Source organism: Parasteatoda tepidariorum, chromosome 6 (assembly GCF_043381705.1).
Source record: "Parasteatoda tepidariorum isolate YZ-2023 chromosome 6, CAS_Ptep_4.0, whole genome shotgun sequence".
In the NCBI taxonomy this organism is placed as follows: Eukaryota; Metazoa; Arthropoda; class Arachnida; order Araneae; family Theridiidae; genus Parasteatoda; species Parasteatoda tepidariorum.
The window spans coordinates 66,553,264-66,566,560 of record NC_092209.1 but is presented as its reverse complement, the minus strand read 5'-3'; the positions used below and the strand labels follow the sequence as shown (position 1 = coordinate 66,566,560).

Sequence of the window (13,297 nt, the reverse complement as noted above, 5' to 3'; positions counted from 1 at the left end):
ATATTTTTAACGCCAAACAATTAAACTACATTTTTTAAAATACAAATGCCATTTAACAATAGAGAAGATGGATAGTTAAAAATAACTAAATGAATATTCAAAACCTATAATACACTACAAACATTGTGCTTTGGCTTTGAAAGATGGATATGTTTTTTAAGCAACACATTAAAATTTATAAATCATTTCAATATAAGGATGAGTACAAAAATATAACATTTACGTTAATACTAGAACATCCCATTACAATCATACATAAAAATACAATGCACAAAGTTAAAGTCTTAACACTTTAAAATGTGTATAGAATGAAAATTATAGATTAAAGAAAATTAATATGCTTTGCACTTATCTTTGCCAATAAAAAAAAAATCCAAATTTGCAATATTTTTGCTACTTTCATTTAACAGGGGTGATTGTGAGACCAAGTTAAAATTCCGTAAAATTTCTTGAGTGAAAAAAAAAAAAAAGTTTAAATCGAATAATTAGAAAAAAATTTAAACAAGGTTTTTTCCTTTAGTTTACTTAAAATACATTTAAATTTTTTTACATACCTATGAAAGACCTGTAGAGGTAATTGAAATTTACAAATACGTCTTTCTTTCTTGAGTTTATGATTATAACTATTTACTGAAAAAAAAATCAATATTAATTTTGAATATAAGCTTATAAAGTACCTGGCTCTCCCTTAAAAACAAATAAAGTAAACTGTGTTTCTAAGTTCCACTTTGAAAATTTGATTTCCGGAAACTTTTGTAATCAATGACTTTTTGAAACGTCCGAACCTTCGATCTCCGGAAACTTCCGGATCATGGTTAGCGAAAAACCCGGAAATCCGGAGCACAATCAGCCCTGATTTAATCAATGAATTTATATATATATTTTATTTTATTGATTTTATACGAATAATATTTACAGCTCAGTGCTATCATTTTAAAGAAAAACTGTTAATTCATTAAAAATATATTAAAGGCCAAAATAAGAATCAAACCTGAACACACTAAAATTTATAGAGATCCCTAGTAAGCAGGCTAAAATATTAAATTTGTTGAATGTTCTAGTATTAAATAAAAGAAAAATATGCTTTGATTGTTAAATCAAGGAAAAGCATTTAAATGCCATTGAAAAAATTATAAGAACAAATTCTTGAGTAGTTTCAATGCATGTTATTTGTACACAATGTTATTGTCGTAAATTAAAATAAAGTGAAAATATCTTTAATATGTTCATAACCTTTGTGATTGTTGAGATATACCTTTCATATCACCCATTTGTACCTGGACTTGGTGATTTTTGGATTTTTTCCAATGGTCCCAGACAGTTATGTTCTTTGTGGGATGTAGCAACAGATAATATATGATCTAAATTCAATAGAATAAAAATATTTTAATTTATAGCAATAACAATATCATTTATTATAAAATAATTTATTTACACTCATAAAAGCAATGTTGCAAAATAGTGACCGTTTTAACATTCTGTTGTTGTTGTTACACATTCCCCTGGAGAAGGAAAGCCTAGATCAGGTCCAGTAGGCCCCGTCGCGTCAGTTCCCCATGCATCTGCAGAAAGTCCCGATCAACCAGCAGCTGCTTATAAGAAGCGCCAAGGCAAAAAAGAAGGTGATCAGGACTAGCAGGTTGTGACCAGGAACAAGGTTGGAAAGTCTTCTCCCCATTTTGAAACCTTAAACACTTAAGACGACCACTACGAAATCTGGCCATAGCCGATTGGAAAGGCCGAGGGTCGCTGCATGTTAATGAAAGGCCAGCGCGATTGCCAGCATACCACTGATGGGTTGGAGTAAGGCACCACACTGGAAGCAAACGATGTTTTCCCAGGGAGTGGGTCTCAGAGGGAGTAAGGCGGTTCATAGGAAGATCACAGTCATTCTTGGCGAGCACATCGGCTATCTCATTGCCATGTACTCCAACATGCGATGGGAGTTTTAATATTCTTTTATCATATAACTTGTATGATAAAATAAAAGTAATATCGTTGGTGTACCGATTTAATAGCAACACACAGAGGGATAAAATGCTAAGTTTTAATGCAATTTTACTAAATATGGAAGGAAAATAATTAAAAATTTGATCTACTAGTTTTGTTCAGCAAATCAGGTCCTCAGTTTGTTCAGAAAACACAATTCAAAATCACTTTTAATTCACCTCATCATTTACACATTTTAATAATGTGTCTCAACCCAAAATGCACTATGGTCAGACAAACAGAAATCAATTTGGTTCAGGATGTATATTATCAATACAATAAAAAATAAATAAATACAATTTAAATTTCTAATCTAGTTTTATAATATTTTTAATAGTTCAATTAATAAAAAGGAAAGTCAATGAAAAAAGTTTCACTACATTTCATTTTATGGATAAAGTTACTAGAATGAACTCTTAATTGTCTAATATCATACGATATGAAAACGTTGTAAATAAATAGGCAACATTTTCATTGCATTTTTGTATATAGAATGAATGTGATTTTATTTAAATTTTAATTCATTTTAAGATAGCAAATTTTAACATCAAACTTCAACAACTTATCTATTTTTATTTCAACAAGAAAATAATGAAAAAATAATATAATACTGTAATAAGTATATATATCTGTGATTTTATCTGATTTCTAAAGATCTGCGATTTTAAAATGACATTTTTTTTTNTTTTTTTTTTGTAATGAAAACACTGAATAGCAACACACAGAGGGATAAAATGCAAAGTTTTAATGCAATTTTAATAAATACGGAAGGAAAATAATTACAAATTTGATCTACTAGTTTTGTTCAGCAAATCAAATCCTCAGCTTGTTCAGAAAACACAATTCAAAATAAATTTCAATTCACCTCATCATTTACACATTTTAATTATGTGTATCAACTCGAAATGCACTATCCTCAGACAAATAGAAATCAATTTGGTTTTGGATACATATTATCAATACAATAAACAGGCATGAAAGTGGTCGAAAATAAAAAAAAGCTGAACTTTTACAATGCAGGAGGGGGGTGTGTGTTCCATATAATACTGTGATATCGAGGAGATATATATAAAAGCAACTATTTTTAAAAATGTAATATTTAAAGTGACAGAAGCATTTAGACGAAGAAATAAAAAATATTTTTAATATCTTAAAATTTTGATCACTACTATATTAAAGAAAATTAAGCAATTATAGGAAGTTGCAGCGTAATTATCATTTTAAATTAATTACCGGTCAATCATTTTAAATTAAAACAGTCGCCAACTTTCACCTTAATATTTTCTGATAGATTGTTACTGGCAATTGTAGTCATTTTGACTGTTTGACCAATCAAACTTGAATTTATTTTTTTTGGTGGCATCAACTGTACGCACTTTGTGTTTGCCTTTTAAATTGAGTACCATCGTTAAAATACATTAATGTTAGTCATAGCTGCTAACTTGCTTTTAAAATCGCGTGAATATGAATCGCGATATTAGATTTTAAAATCGCGTGAAAAAGAATCGCGATGTTGGATTTTAAAATTTCTTGAATAAGAATCGCGATGTTGGATTTCAAAATTGCTTGAATAAGAATCGCGATATTGGATTTTAAAATCGCGTGAATAAGAATCGCAATGTTGAATTTTAAGATCGGGTGAATATGAATCACGATGTTGGATTTTTTAAGATCGCGTGAGCATGAATCGCGATGTTGGATTTTAAGATCGCGTGAATAAGAATCGCGATGTTGGATCTTAAAATCACCAGAATAAGAATCGCGTTGTTGGATTTCAGGATCGCGTGAACATGAATCCCGATATTGAATTTTAAAAGCACGAAAATACGAATTGCGATATAGAATTCTTAAATCGCGTAAATAAGAGTCACGATGCATAATTTTTAGATCCAGTCAATACTTATCGTAATGAGTGATTTTTAAATCGCGTATAAATACGAAAATCGATGTTTGATATGGGTATTACGAGTACGATTTTTAAATAGCATAAAAACGAATCGCAACAAGTAACTTTTAAATCAGTTAAACACGAAAGTCGATGATTTGTATAAAAATAGTCTGAATAAGAATCACAATTTTAGCAGGTTCCGGCCCTCGGCGCAGTTACATATATTGAAAATTCTGAAAATTAGCCGAACAAAAGAAATCAAATAACAGCGGCCGAAACAAAACTGCTTAGGACTCTTTTTCCAATCTATAGCGGAAGTCGCGGTTGTCAGGAGGCTACTGCAGGGGGGGGGGATGTTCGTCTAAAGTTTGACTATGGTTAGGGCTGCTTGGGTTTCTCGTATTGGACTCCCCAAAATTTACGTTTTTGGAACATTGTCGGAATTTTTAAAAATTAGGAGAAAAAAAGCGGATTTCCGATTTTTCGCGGAAGTCCTTCATCCCTGAATAAAAATAAATAAATACAATTTAAGTTTCTAATCCAGTTTTATAATATTTTCAATAGTGCAATTAATAAAAAGGAAAGTTAACGAAAAAAGTTTCACTATATTTCATTTTATGGATAAAGTTAGGAGAATGAACTCTTAATTGTCTAATACCATATGATATGAAAACTTTGTAAATAGGCAGTATTCTAATTGCATTTTTTGTGAATAGAACGAATGTGATTTTATTTAAATCTTAATTCATTGTAAGATAGCAATTTTTAACATCATACTTTAACAACTTATCTATTTTTATTTCAACGAGGAAATAATTAAAAAATAATATAATACTACTGTAATAAGTATATATATCTGTGATTTTATCTGATTTCTAAAGACCTGTGATTTTATAATGAAAAAAAAAAATTCATGAATTAGAAATAATACTTAAAAGGATTGTTTTAGCTGTAAAATGATGGAGTTAATATTTATTAATCAATAATAAACAATCAATAAAATTTTCTACTAACCATGATAATTATTCCTAACATAAAGCTCAAAAACTGTAGGAACATGGCTGGAATTTTATATGGAATATTAGGAGAACTATGTATAAACCAAATGCACATAAATGCAGAATTTTCCAAAAATGTTAGAAAATAATAAAAAGTGAACCGCTTGCGTGTTGGGCTATCTTTGGGATTGAAATAGCAAAAAATAAACATTACTCCCAGCACTAGGTTGTAGAAAAATTCTCCGCATCTGCAATGAATAAAAATGACATAAGTTTTATGCATTAATGAAACAAAACTAAACTATACCTTTCCACTAAAATAAATGCTTTTTATTTAAAAATATAAAGCTCTATAAATATAATAAAAATATAAAGCTCTATAAATATAATAAAAATAAAGCTCTAAAAATAAAAATCTAGCTCTATAAATATGGAGCCGGAAGTGGGCAATTCATAAAATATAAATAACAGTTTCTGGGAAAAAGTAGGAGAAAAAGTGTTAATAACCTAAATAAAAACCACCTTCATACACAAATAATTAAATTACAGAAGGGAACCGATTATCTGGAACGATCAGGACCATCGCTATTCCGGATAACTGATTTTTTCGGTTTTCTGAATCGATACATAAAGCCGTTTTTTTATTGTTAAACCCAACTAAAAAAAAACAAAAATAGTTGGAAATAATCTTAAAAAGAAGAAAAAAACGATGAAGTAGTACACTAATGATTATTTCGAAAATGGTGGTAAGGTAAACATCTTTAACAAAAGAAAGAAAAATCCTAAAATCTTATGAGGAAAAAAAAAAATTTTTTAAAAAAAAAAATTGGAAAATTTATTGAATTTCGTTCCGGTTTTTTGGTTTTCCGGATAACGGGTTCCGTACTGTAATAAATAAAAAAAAATAAAATATCAAAGCATAATAAAAATTGGAANTAAAAAAAAATTAGAAAATCTATGTATTCATTGGAATTTTTTTTCACAAAATTTCTTTATAGAAAATCAGATAATGTCAAAGATACTGTAAACATATTATGCGAAAAAAATACCAGTTAATAACCCTACTGCATCAAATAGACTTGGAAAGAGTTTGAAAGGGAAGAATGACACTACATTAGGAAAAAAAAAAAAAAAANGGAGGAAAAAAAAAAAAAAACATCTGAATTCCTCAGCCCTTTTTTTTTCTTTTTCTTTTTTTGGCATATTAGGGTAATTTCTTTTTAATATAACCTCAAGTTTCAGAAATATACATTTTCCACCAATAAAATATGATGTAGATTTTAATTCACGCTTTTTCATTCAAAAGGTAGAATTTTAATTAACATTATTTGTATAATTTTTTGAAAAAAATTCATGTTTATTAATTACTTTATACAGCTATGCAAGTCTACATTAAGACAGCATTAAATGTTTTCTTTAATCTGTACTTTCAATCTCAAGAATCAAAAGATTTTTAAAAATGTAATTTCAAATGTGTTGGAATTTGACATACACCAAGAAAGAAAGTAATTTCGTTAACTAAAATTAATTAATGCAGAAATTTATTTAAATTAAATTTTAATATCAAGAAAAGAAAGTAATATAAGTATCAAAAATTTAAAACACTGCTTTTTAACTTTTAAAATCAATATATATAGATAAAAAAATTAGTTGATTTAAATCAATGATTTTTTTAAAAAAATCATTGGATTTAAATCATGATTTAAATCAAGCTGATTTAAATCAACGAACCCTGGGAAAAAGTAGGAGAAAAAGTGTTAATTACTGAAATATAAACCACCTTTATACACAAATTAAATTAATAANAAAAAAAAAAAAAAAAAAAAAAAAAAAAAAAAAAAAAAAAAAAAAAAAAAAAAATCAAATATCAAAGGATAATAAAAATTAGAAGTCCTGAACCAAAGGACCTCCATTAATCAAATGAAATTTGAATTCAGTTAAATAAATATCAGTCAGCAGTTTATCATCTTGTTGTATGTTGATTTAGATTTCAGTTATTTATTTTGGTTCATGTTTCTGTCACAAATAGCATACTTTATCATAATTGTTCATACAAATTCTGTAATTTTTCATCTTACATTAACATTTTTCGTTTCTTTTTAATTTTTATTACAATGATCCACTTATGTTACCTATTGTAACATTTAACACCTTGATGCAGCATTTTTATTAAACCTACTCTTTTGTATTAATTTAAGTCCAAATAAGGGAAAATATGACATTTCAGCATTTTAATAATTTACGGTTATGAAATACAGCATGAAACAATGGTGTCTTTTCCAATGTTAAAGGCAAACTTTTTTTAACACTAACAGTTTTTTAACAGTTTTTCATCATTGAAATTGAGTTAATTTGCAAAATCAATTATTGATAAATTTTAGAATAAGAACAAAATTTTTTGTTTCAAACTACTTTTTTTCTTTGGATTTTATATTTAGAGAGCAATTATAATTTTGATAATCTAACAGAATTTTTTTTAGTAACTATTAGACTAGAAAAGAATATATCGAAAGGTCACCAGTGTCCTATCTAAGTCAAAGGGTTAATTGATTCATTTGAATATTTTAAGTTAAAAATTCTAAGGTAACATTTGTTTCCCAATCTGGAAAGTAATTTTTAAAAAAAAATCTAATTCAGGCACATAAACGAATCATATAGGCAAGTGAAATCTTAGAGTTACTGGAGCAATGATGAAATTTTTTTTAAATTTCAGCCGCGCTGATGAATCTGTCAGCATTGAAAATATTAGAAAAAAAGAAAACATTAAGAAATAATTAGTAAGAAAACTCATTCCCAAAAGTTTTTTTAAAGTAGAATTTTTTTTTTATCACAACAGGTAGCAAAAGCATTTCAGTAAACTCAAAAGCGGTAGCAAAAGCACCTTCAGTAAACTCAAAATTATAATTTTTCTAATCATAATTTATAATGAATACAATACTTACTGATTCTCACAAAACTCAGTGCCCATTGAGCGAATCCAAATGAACATTATGATGTAATGTGCTGCACACACCATAAAAAAATAGGATGGGAAAACAGAAGCAAAGAGGCCAAGAGCAATAACTCTCGCTGCAATATCTAAAAAGCGCCAAACAACTTGCACCATCATGGCACAGATATTCAGATTTTGTTTTTCTTGTAGAGAATAGCGCAAAGCCCGTTGATAGGATCCTAATGCCCAAGCCATGGACATCAAAGATGAAAACATAGAAAATAACTGGATCAATTCTAGAAAAATGAAAGGAAGAATATTTTGATACAAAGAATTAAAAAAAAAATGAGCCCAAATAAAAGTAAAAAATTGTATAATATATACATACAAAATATGGAACTATTTACAAAATGTAGCTTTTACTGTTACACATACAAACGAATCCTGGTTATGGAAAAAACATGGGACCAAATCTTTTGTTACTCTGTAAGTAAATTTTTTTAATAGAATAGTTGTATTCTATTGAATATTGCAGTAATAGAATAGTTAAAAATTTCCTCACAATAGTTGTATCATAAGTAAAAATTTTGATCAAATAGTTGTATTTTTAAGTAAAAATTTTATAACAGTAGGTGTAAAAATTTTAAGGAATAATTGAATGACCAAAAAGTATTCACTTTGGGCCAGGAAGAACTGAAAAGAAATGAAATTGTAATTACAGTAATTTGTAGTTTGCAAAAACTAGAAGTAGGAATATTTCCATATTGTGATCTGTTGCACCAACTACAATCGCTTGCGCAAGGATTTTAAACTTGTTAACTTTTTTTAAAAGATTAGGTAGAGATTAGCTTGGGGATAGTTACTAGTTATACCATTTAAATTAATGGCCTTATGTGATGTTTCTTTTTCTTTAAAAAAAAAAAGTTTTTTAATAGTTTTTTTGCACTGCTGGAAGTTGCAAAGACTTGACTATTCTGCTGCAGATCATGGTCTTTACTCTTCTCCTAGAAGTATTCATCATGAGAGATGTTTACTTCTAGGGGATTCTTATTTCACTTCTAATTACTTCATCTTGATGACCCATTTGGGTGACTTCATAACAGGTCACTCGATTCGTCATATTGGACAGAAATATTCAGTTAACCAAATTAATGATTTCAAAAACAGATTAGTCTAACAAATAAAATAACAGTTCATGTTTTTCGAGTTAATTTTAACAGGATTGGATATTTTAAACATTTAAGCAGCAAAAGAAAAAAAAAGAAAAAAAGAAGAGGGTTTTTGAATGGATACATAGGATTCAATATGATCTCACAATATAAGATTCAATGAATTCACATACATAAGACTCAATTATTTCACTACTTTACAGTGAAGTTTAATATTTTAAATTGAATAACACAAAATTATAAAGGGAAATTTGTAAGAAAACAACTTATTTCTAAATAATGTTACACCATTACATAAACACAATAAAAAAACACATTATCAATAAACACAATTTAAATAGCACATCTGATAAATATCTGAATGTTATATCTGAATACCTGAATTTTTAAGATATGCAATTCAGGATGGTGTACAAGGTGTTTCAGACTGAGTTTACAAGGAGCGTTAAGTAAAAAATTTTCTGAACCATTTTCTCTTTCCAACCAAGTTAGTAAAATATTAAGCGTGCACTAAATCATCTGTGCAAATTTAAATCAATTTTAAAGAGAAAATGCTACAACACTATTAAACAGTTTCATTAATAGAAGATTGAAATACAAAAAAAAAATAAAAATATAACGTTAGAAAAAAATTTAAATAACAGGAAATAATTGAAGCAAAAAACGTAAACATAATATTTATGCTGAAAAAACTTTTATCATAGATACTGTATCAATAATAATGTAGAAAATGTCATACCAGTCCAACTATATGAATCAGGTGTTTCTCCATGGGTTATAGAAAAAATGTAAAGTTGAAGTACAAGTTGAGGTGCAGATTCCATGAAACACTCAAATAAGCGAAGTAAAGTGGCATCAGCATCTTCATAAATCATAAGCTTATAATATTTCTCTTGCTTATCAACTATTGATTTGCTCTGATTACTTTTTAACCCATAATATAAAGAATCAAAATACCTAAACAATGATAAATTTTTTAAATTAAAAAAGATTTGTAACCATGAAATAATCAACTTTTAATAAATAATGCATTAACTGATTAACTATAGACCACAACTTTAGTCATGGGCAAAATTTTGAGCCAATCAGTAAAATTTTGGTCTTTAGCATGAAGAATACGTCAAGTCCAATATTTCATCTGTTTATATGGCAATGTCAGGTGTGCAGTTAGGTATAGGTACAAAACTGCACTTTCAATACATAAAAACAATTATTACATTAATTAAAACATTAAACAATTAATCCTATTAACTCTGTTTTTCTTTCATTTGATGCAGTGTAAAAATACATAAATGTTTTAAAAAAAAAAACATAGATTAATAAATAATATATCTAAATATTGTTAAAATATATAAGAATAATATAATATTAGAATAGAATATATAATTAGGAAAAATTTGTAATAATATTGGTCAAATATGCAACAATATTGGTAAAAAAAATATATTTAAATAAGTATTTCAGATACATGTATAATCAAAAGTTGTATTTTATACACACTAAATCTCTGCCCTTATAACTACTGAATTATTAGTCCTATAAACTCTCGATTTCAGCGACAGTCCAGTGAGAGTAAAAAAATACATAGGAGACATAGTCCCACTTGTCTAGACAGTAATGTTTAAGGTATTTTCTTTTTTGACCTCTTTTATATATTCAAGATACCCTCCTCCTCAGTATCTTGAATATACTGAAGAGTCGAGAAGAGTTTGACTAACTTCGGCTGTCCACATTGGGTTTAGTCTACAGTTTTATAAAAAAAAAAAAAATTATAGGTTTCGCTTAATTATTTCCATAGGGAGTAACATTTATGGCGTGCGAACTGGCCTACACTGGTGGTTAAAAAAAGTTTTTTATCTATGTTATATTTAAATTACACAGAGTTTTTCATTATAGTATAGGACCATTACTTTTAGTTAATATTCAGCAAGAAAGTTTTGTTAACATTCAGTAAAAAGTATATGGAATTCATAAAAACTTCATCAGTTCTAATCCTTTTTTAGATATACACACAGAATAACTGGAGAGCCAATTAAAATTTCCGCAATAAAAAATTTGAATCCCTACTTTTGTAGACCCTAATGACAAGTGTTTTATATTGCACTCTGAGTTCACCTTTTCTGCACTAACATTTTCAATTACTTATGAAGGTGAGAGAGAATTAGTGATGAAAAGGGAGATATTTCTGCATTGTAATCTGCTGCATAAATTGCAACTGCCCAATGGATTTTAAACCAGCAAATTAAAAAAAATGTACACGTTTGCCAGGGAGCGGATGCAAGTTATGCCTTTTGAAGGAGTTCTTTTCTGTCATGTCATTATTTTTTTTCTGTTTCTTAAGGGCCGGTGCCCATAAGTTCTCAAGACTTGGCAAATATTTTGCCACAGATCACAACACAGAAATCCTCTGTCCTGCAGGAGCATCACTGGCTGTTGACAGTCTACGATGGGATCGAGTGTGTGCGGTATTGGTCCTCATCAAACTGTTTTATCATAAATCGCCGAACTTTGCGCACAGGTAGTCGGGCTACTGAAGCAGTGGTGCCATCCCCTTGGCAGAGGATCAAAATTGTGATGGCAAGGGTAAGTCTTCGGATCATCCTCATGTATGTTTCCCAGACCATCGCCAATAGCTCATTGCGCAGGTCTAGTAAGACGTAAATAAACTACAACTACGGAAATCTTCCCATGATAAATTCTCGAAGGTATAGTGGTATCTTTATGTACCACAAATACAATTCAGCTTGAATAATAACAGAAATTGGTATACACATAATGAAGGTGAACAATTTTACACATAATAGTGGTCAGGTTTAATAGAGTTATTAAAACTAAGCATATTACCTTAATAATGGTCCCATTTGCAACAACAAAAACACAATACGAAGTATCCATCGAGTCATTGACACTCTTGGTAAATCTTTCGTATCAGCATCTACTAAGTACCACCGGAGACTGAATCCAGTCGTTGTAAGGGATGGAATTGCTATAAAAATCACAGTTAAAGTAAACCACCAAGTATTTCCATTAACATAGTGCATCAAAGCAACTAAAACGTCAAAGCAGACATCTAGAACATAACTTGCGAGAGAAATCACAATGCCAACAATGTCCAGGAAAGTAAAGTTTAGTTTCTTTGGTAAGGCATCGGTGGTATCATATCCTTTGATTTTGATTTTCTTCAAGAACGGACCAGAGTTACGGCCTAGTTTAGAATTAGGTGAACGGCCATCTAAATCGGAATCATCCTGAGAATCAGTAGCTGAATCATCCCTAGGTTTTTTGGAAGTCATGATAAAGTATTATGATGAATTTTGGCTTACAATGAGTTAATGAATAGGCATTGTTTCATGTGTTTAGGTGGGGTGGAAGAAAATAAATACACCACAAAAGGGAAAGGATGAGGAAACATAAACAGAACAAACAATTGACAGTAGACAAGACAAGGTTAGGAAAAGATAAACAATCGACTAAAGTTTAGTTGTAGAAATCAGAAGAATGAAATTATTTTTAATGTCACAGTGACTTTTTCCCATTCACATATTTAAAAATTAGTGTGTATTTATTTTTAAAATACATTTACTAAATTAGAAGCTTTTTTCCTTTCGTAAATTAAAGTGAAATGGACAATACAATAGAATTTCACTTTTACTTTAACTCATTATTTTTACCTAGCGGAAGTATGAGAAAGCTGCAAAAGAGGTTTTTTTTTAAAAATATTTTTTAAATCTATATCTGTAGGAACGTAGCTAAAGTACTTTAAGCATACGTAACGAGTAAATAGTTAAAAAAAATTATTTTGAAAAGAAACGAGTAAAACGGTCAAGTATAAGGTAAAAAATAACGATTTTGATGAGCATTTTGTGAAAATTAAAAATTCAAACTTAAACTTTATTAATAAAAGTAGGAACAAAATAGAATTTTATCTAAATTAGTATATTTCAATTTAAAATATATTAAATTTCAATTTAAATACATAAATTTTAAAATGTATGAGAATATTAATTAATTCTTTGAAATAGTGAGCATTGAAAATATTCAGAAACCAGACCAGAAATCTAAATAGAGTTGTTTTAATTTTCTTATTAATTTAGGAATCTCGGTTTCACTTTTTGAAACTATTCACCCTGTATCATAAAAAAAGAAGAAGTTTTGATATTCTCTCTGATGTCGTAGCAAAATATGATTGACTCTCTGGGTTTGTTTTCGTAAGATATAGTCTGTAATAAAGATGAAACTATAGAATTCAAATATTAAATTATTTAAAGAAATGTTATTCACTTAATTTAATTCCTAAAGTAAGAACGATAAAGTATTTATT

At 28.5% G+C, this 13,297-nt stretch overlaps 1 protein-coding gene across 1 annotated transcript; it reads right to left on the bottom strand.

The window, feature by feature from the left end:
* Window positions 1–234: 234 nt before the first annotated feature.
* On the bottom strand, window positions 235–12,476 carry LOC107445582 (XK-related protein 4). The gene is made up of 5 exons (XM_016060006.3): window positions 11,821–12,476; window positions 9,716–9,933; window positions 7,818–8,103; window positions 4,892–5,123; window positions 235–1,361 (listed from the first exon to the last, which is right to left on the bottom strand). The coding sequence occupies exons 1-5, from the start codon at window positions 12,267–12,269 to the stop codon at window positions 1,227–1,229; spliced, it is 1,320 nt and encodes a 439-aa protein (XP_015915492.2). The 5' UTR covers window positions 12,270–12,476; the 3' UTR covers window positions 235–1,226.
* Window positions 12,477–13,297: the final 821 nt, after the last annotated feature.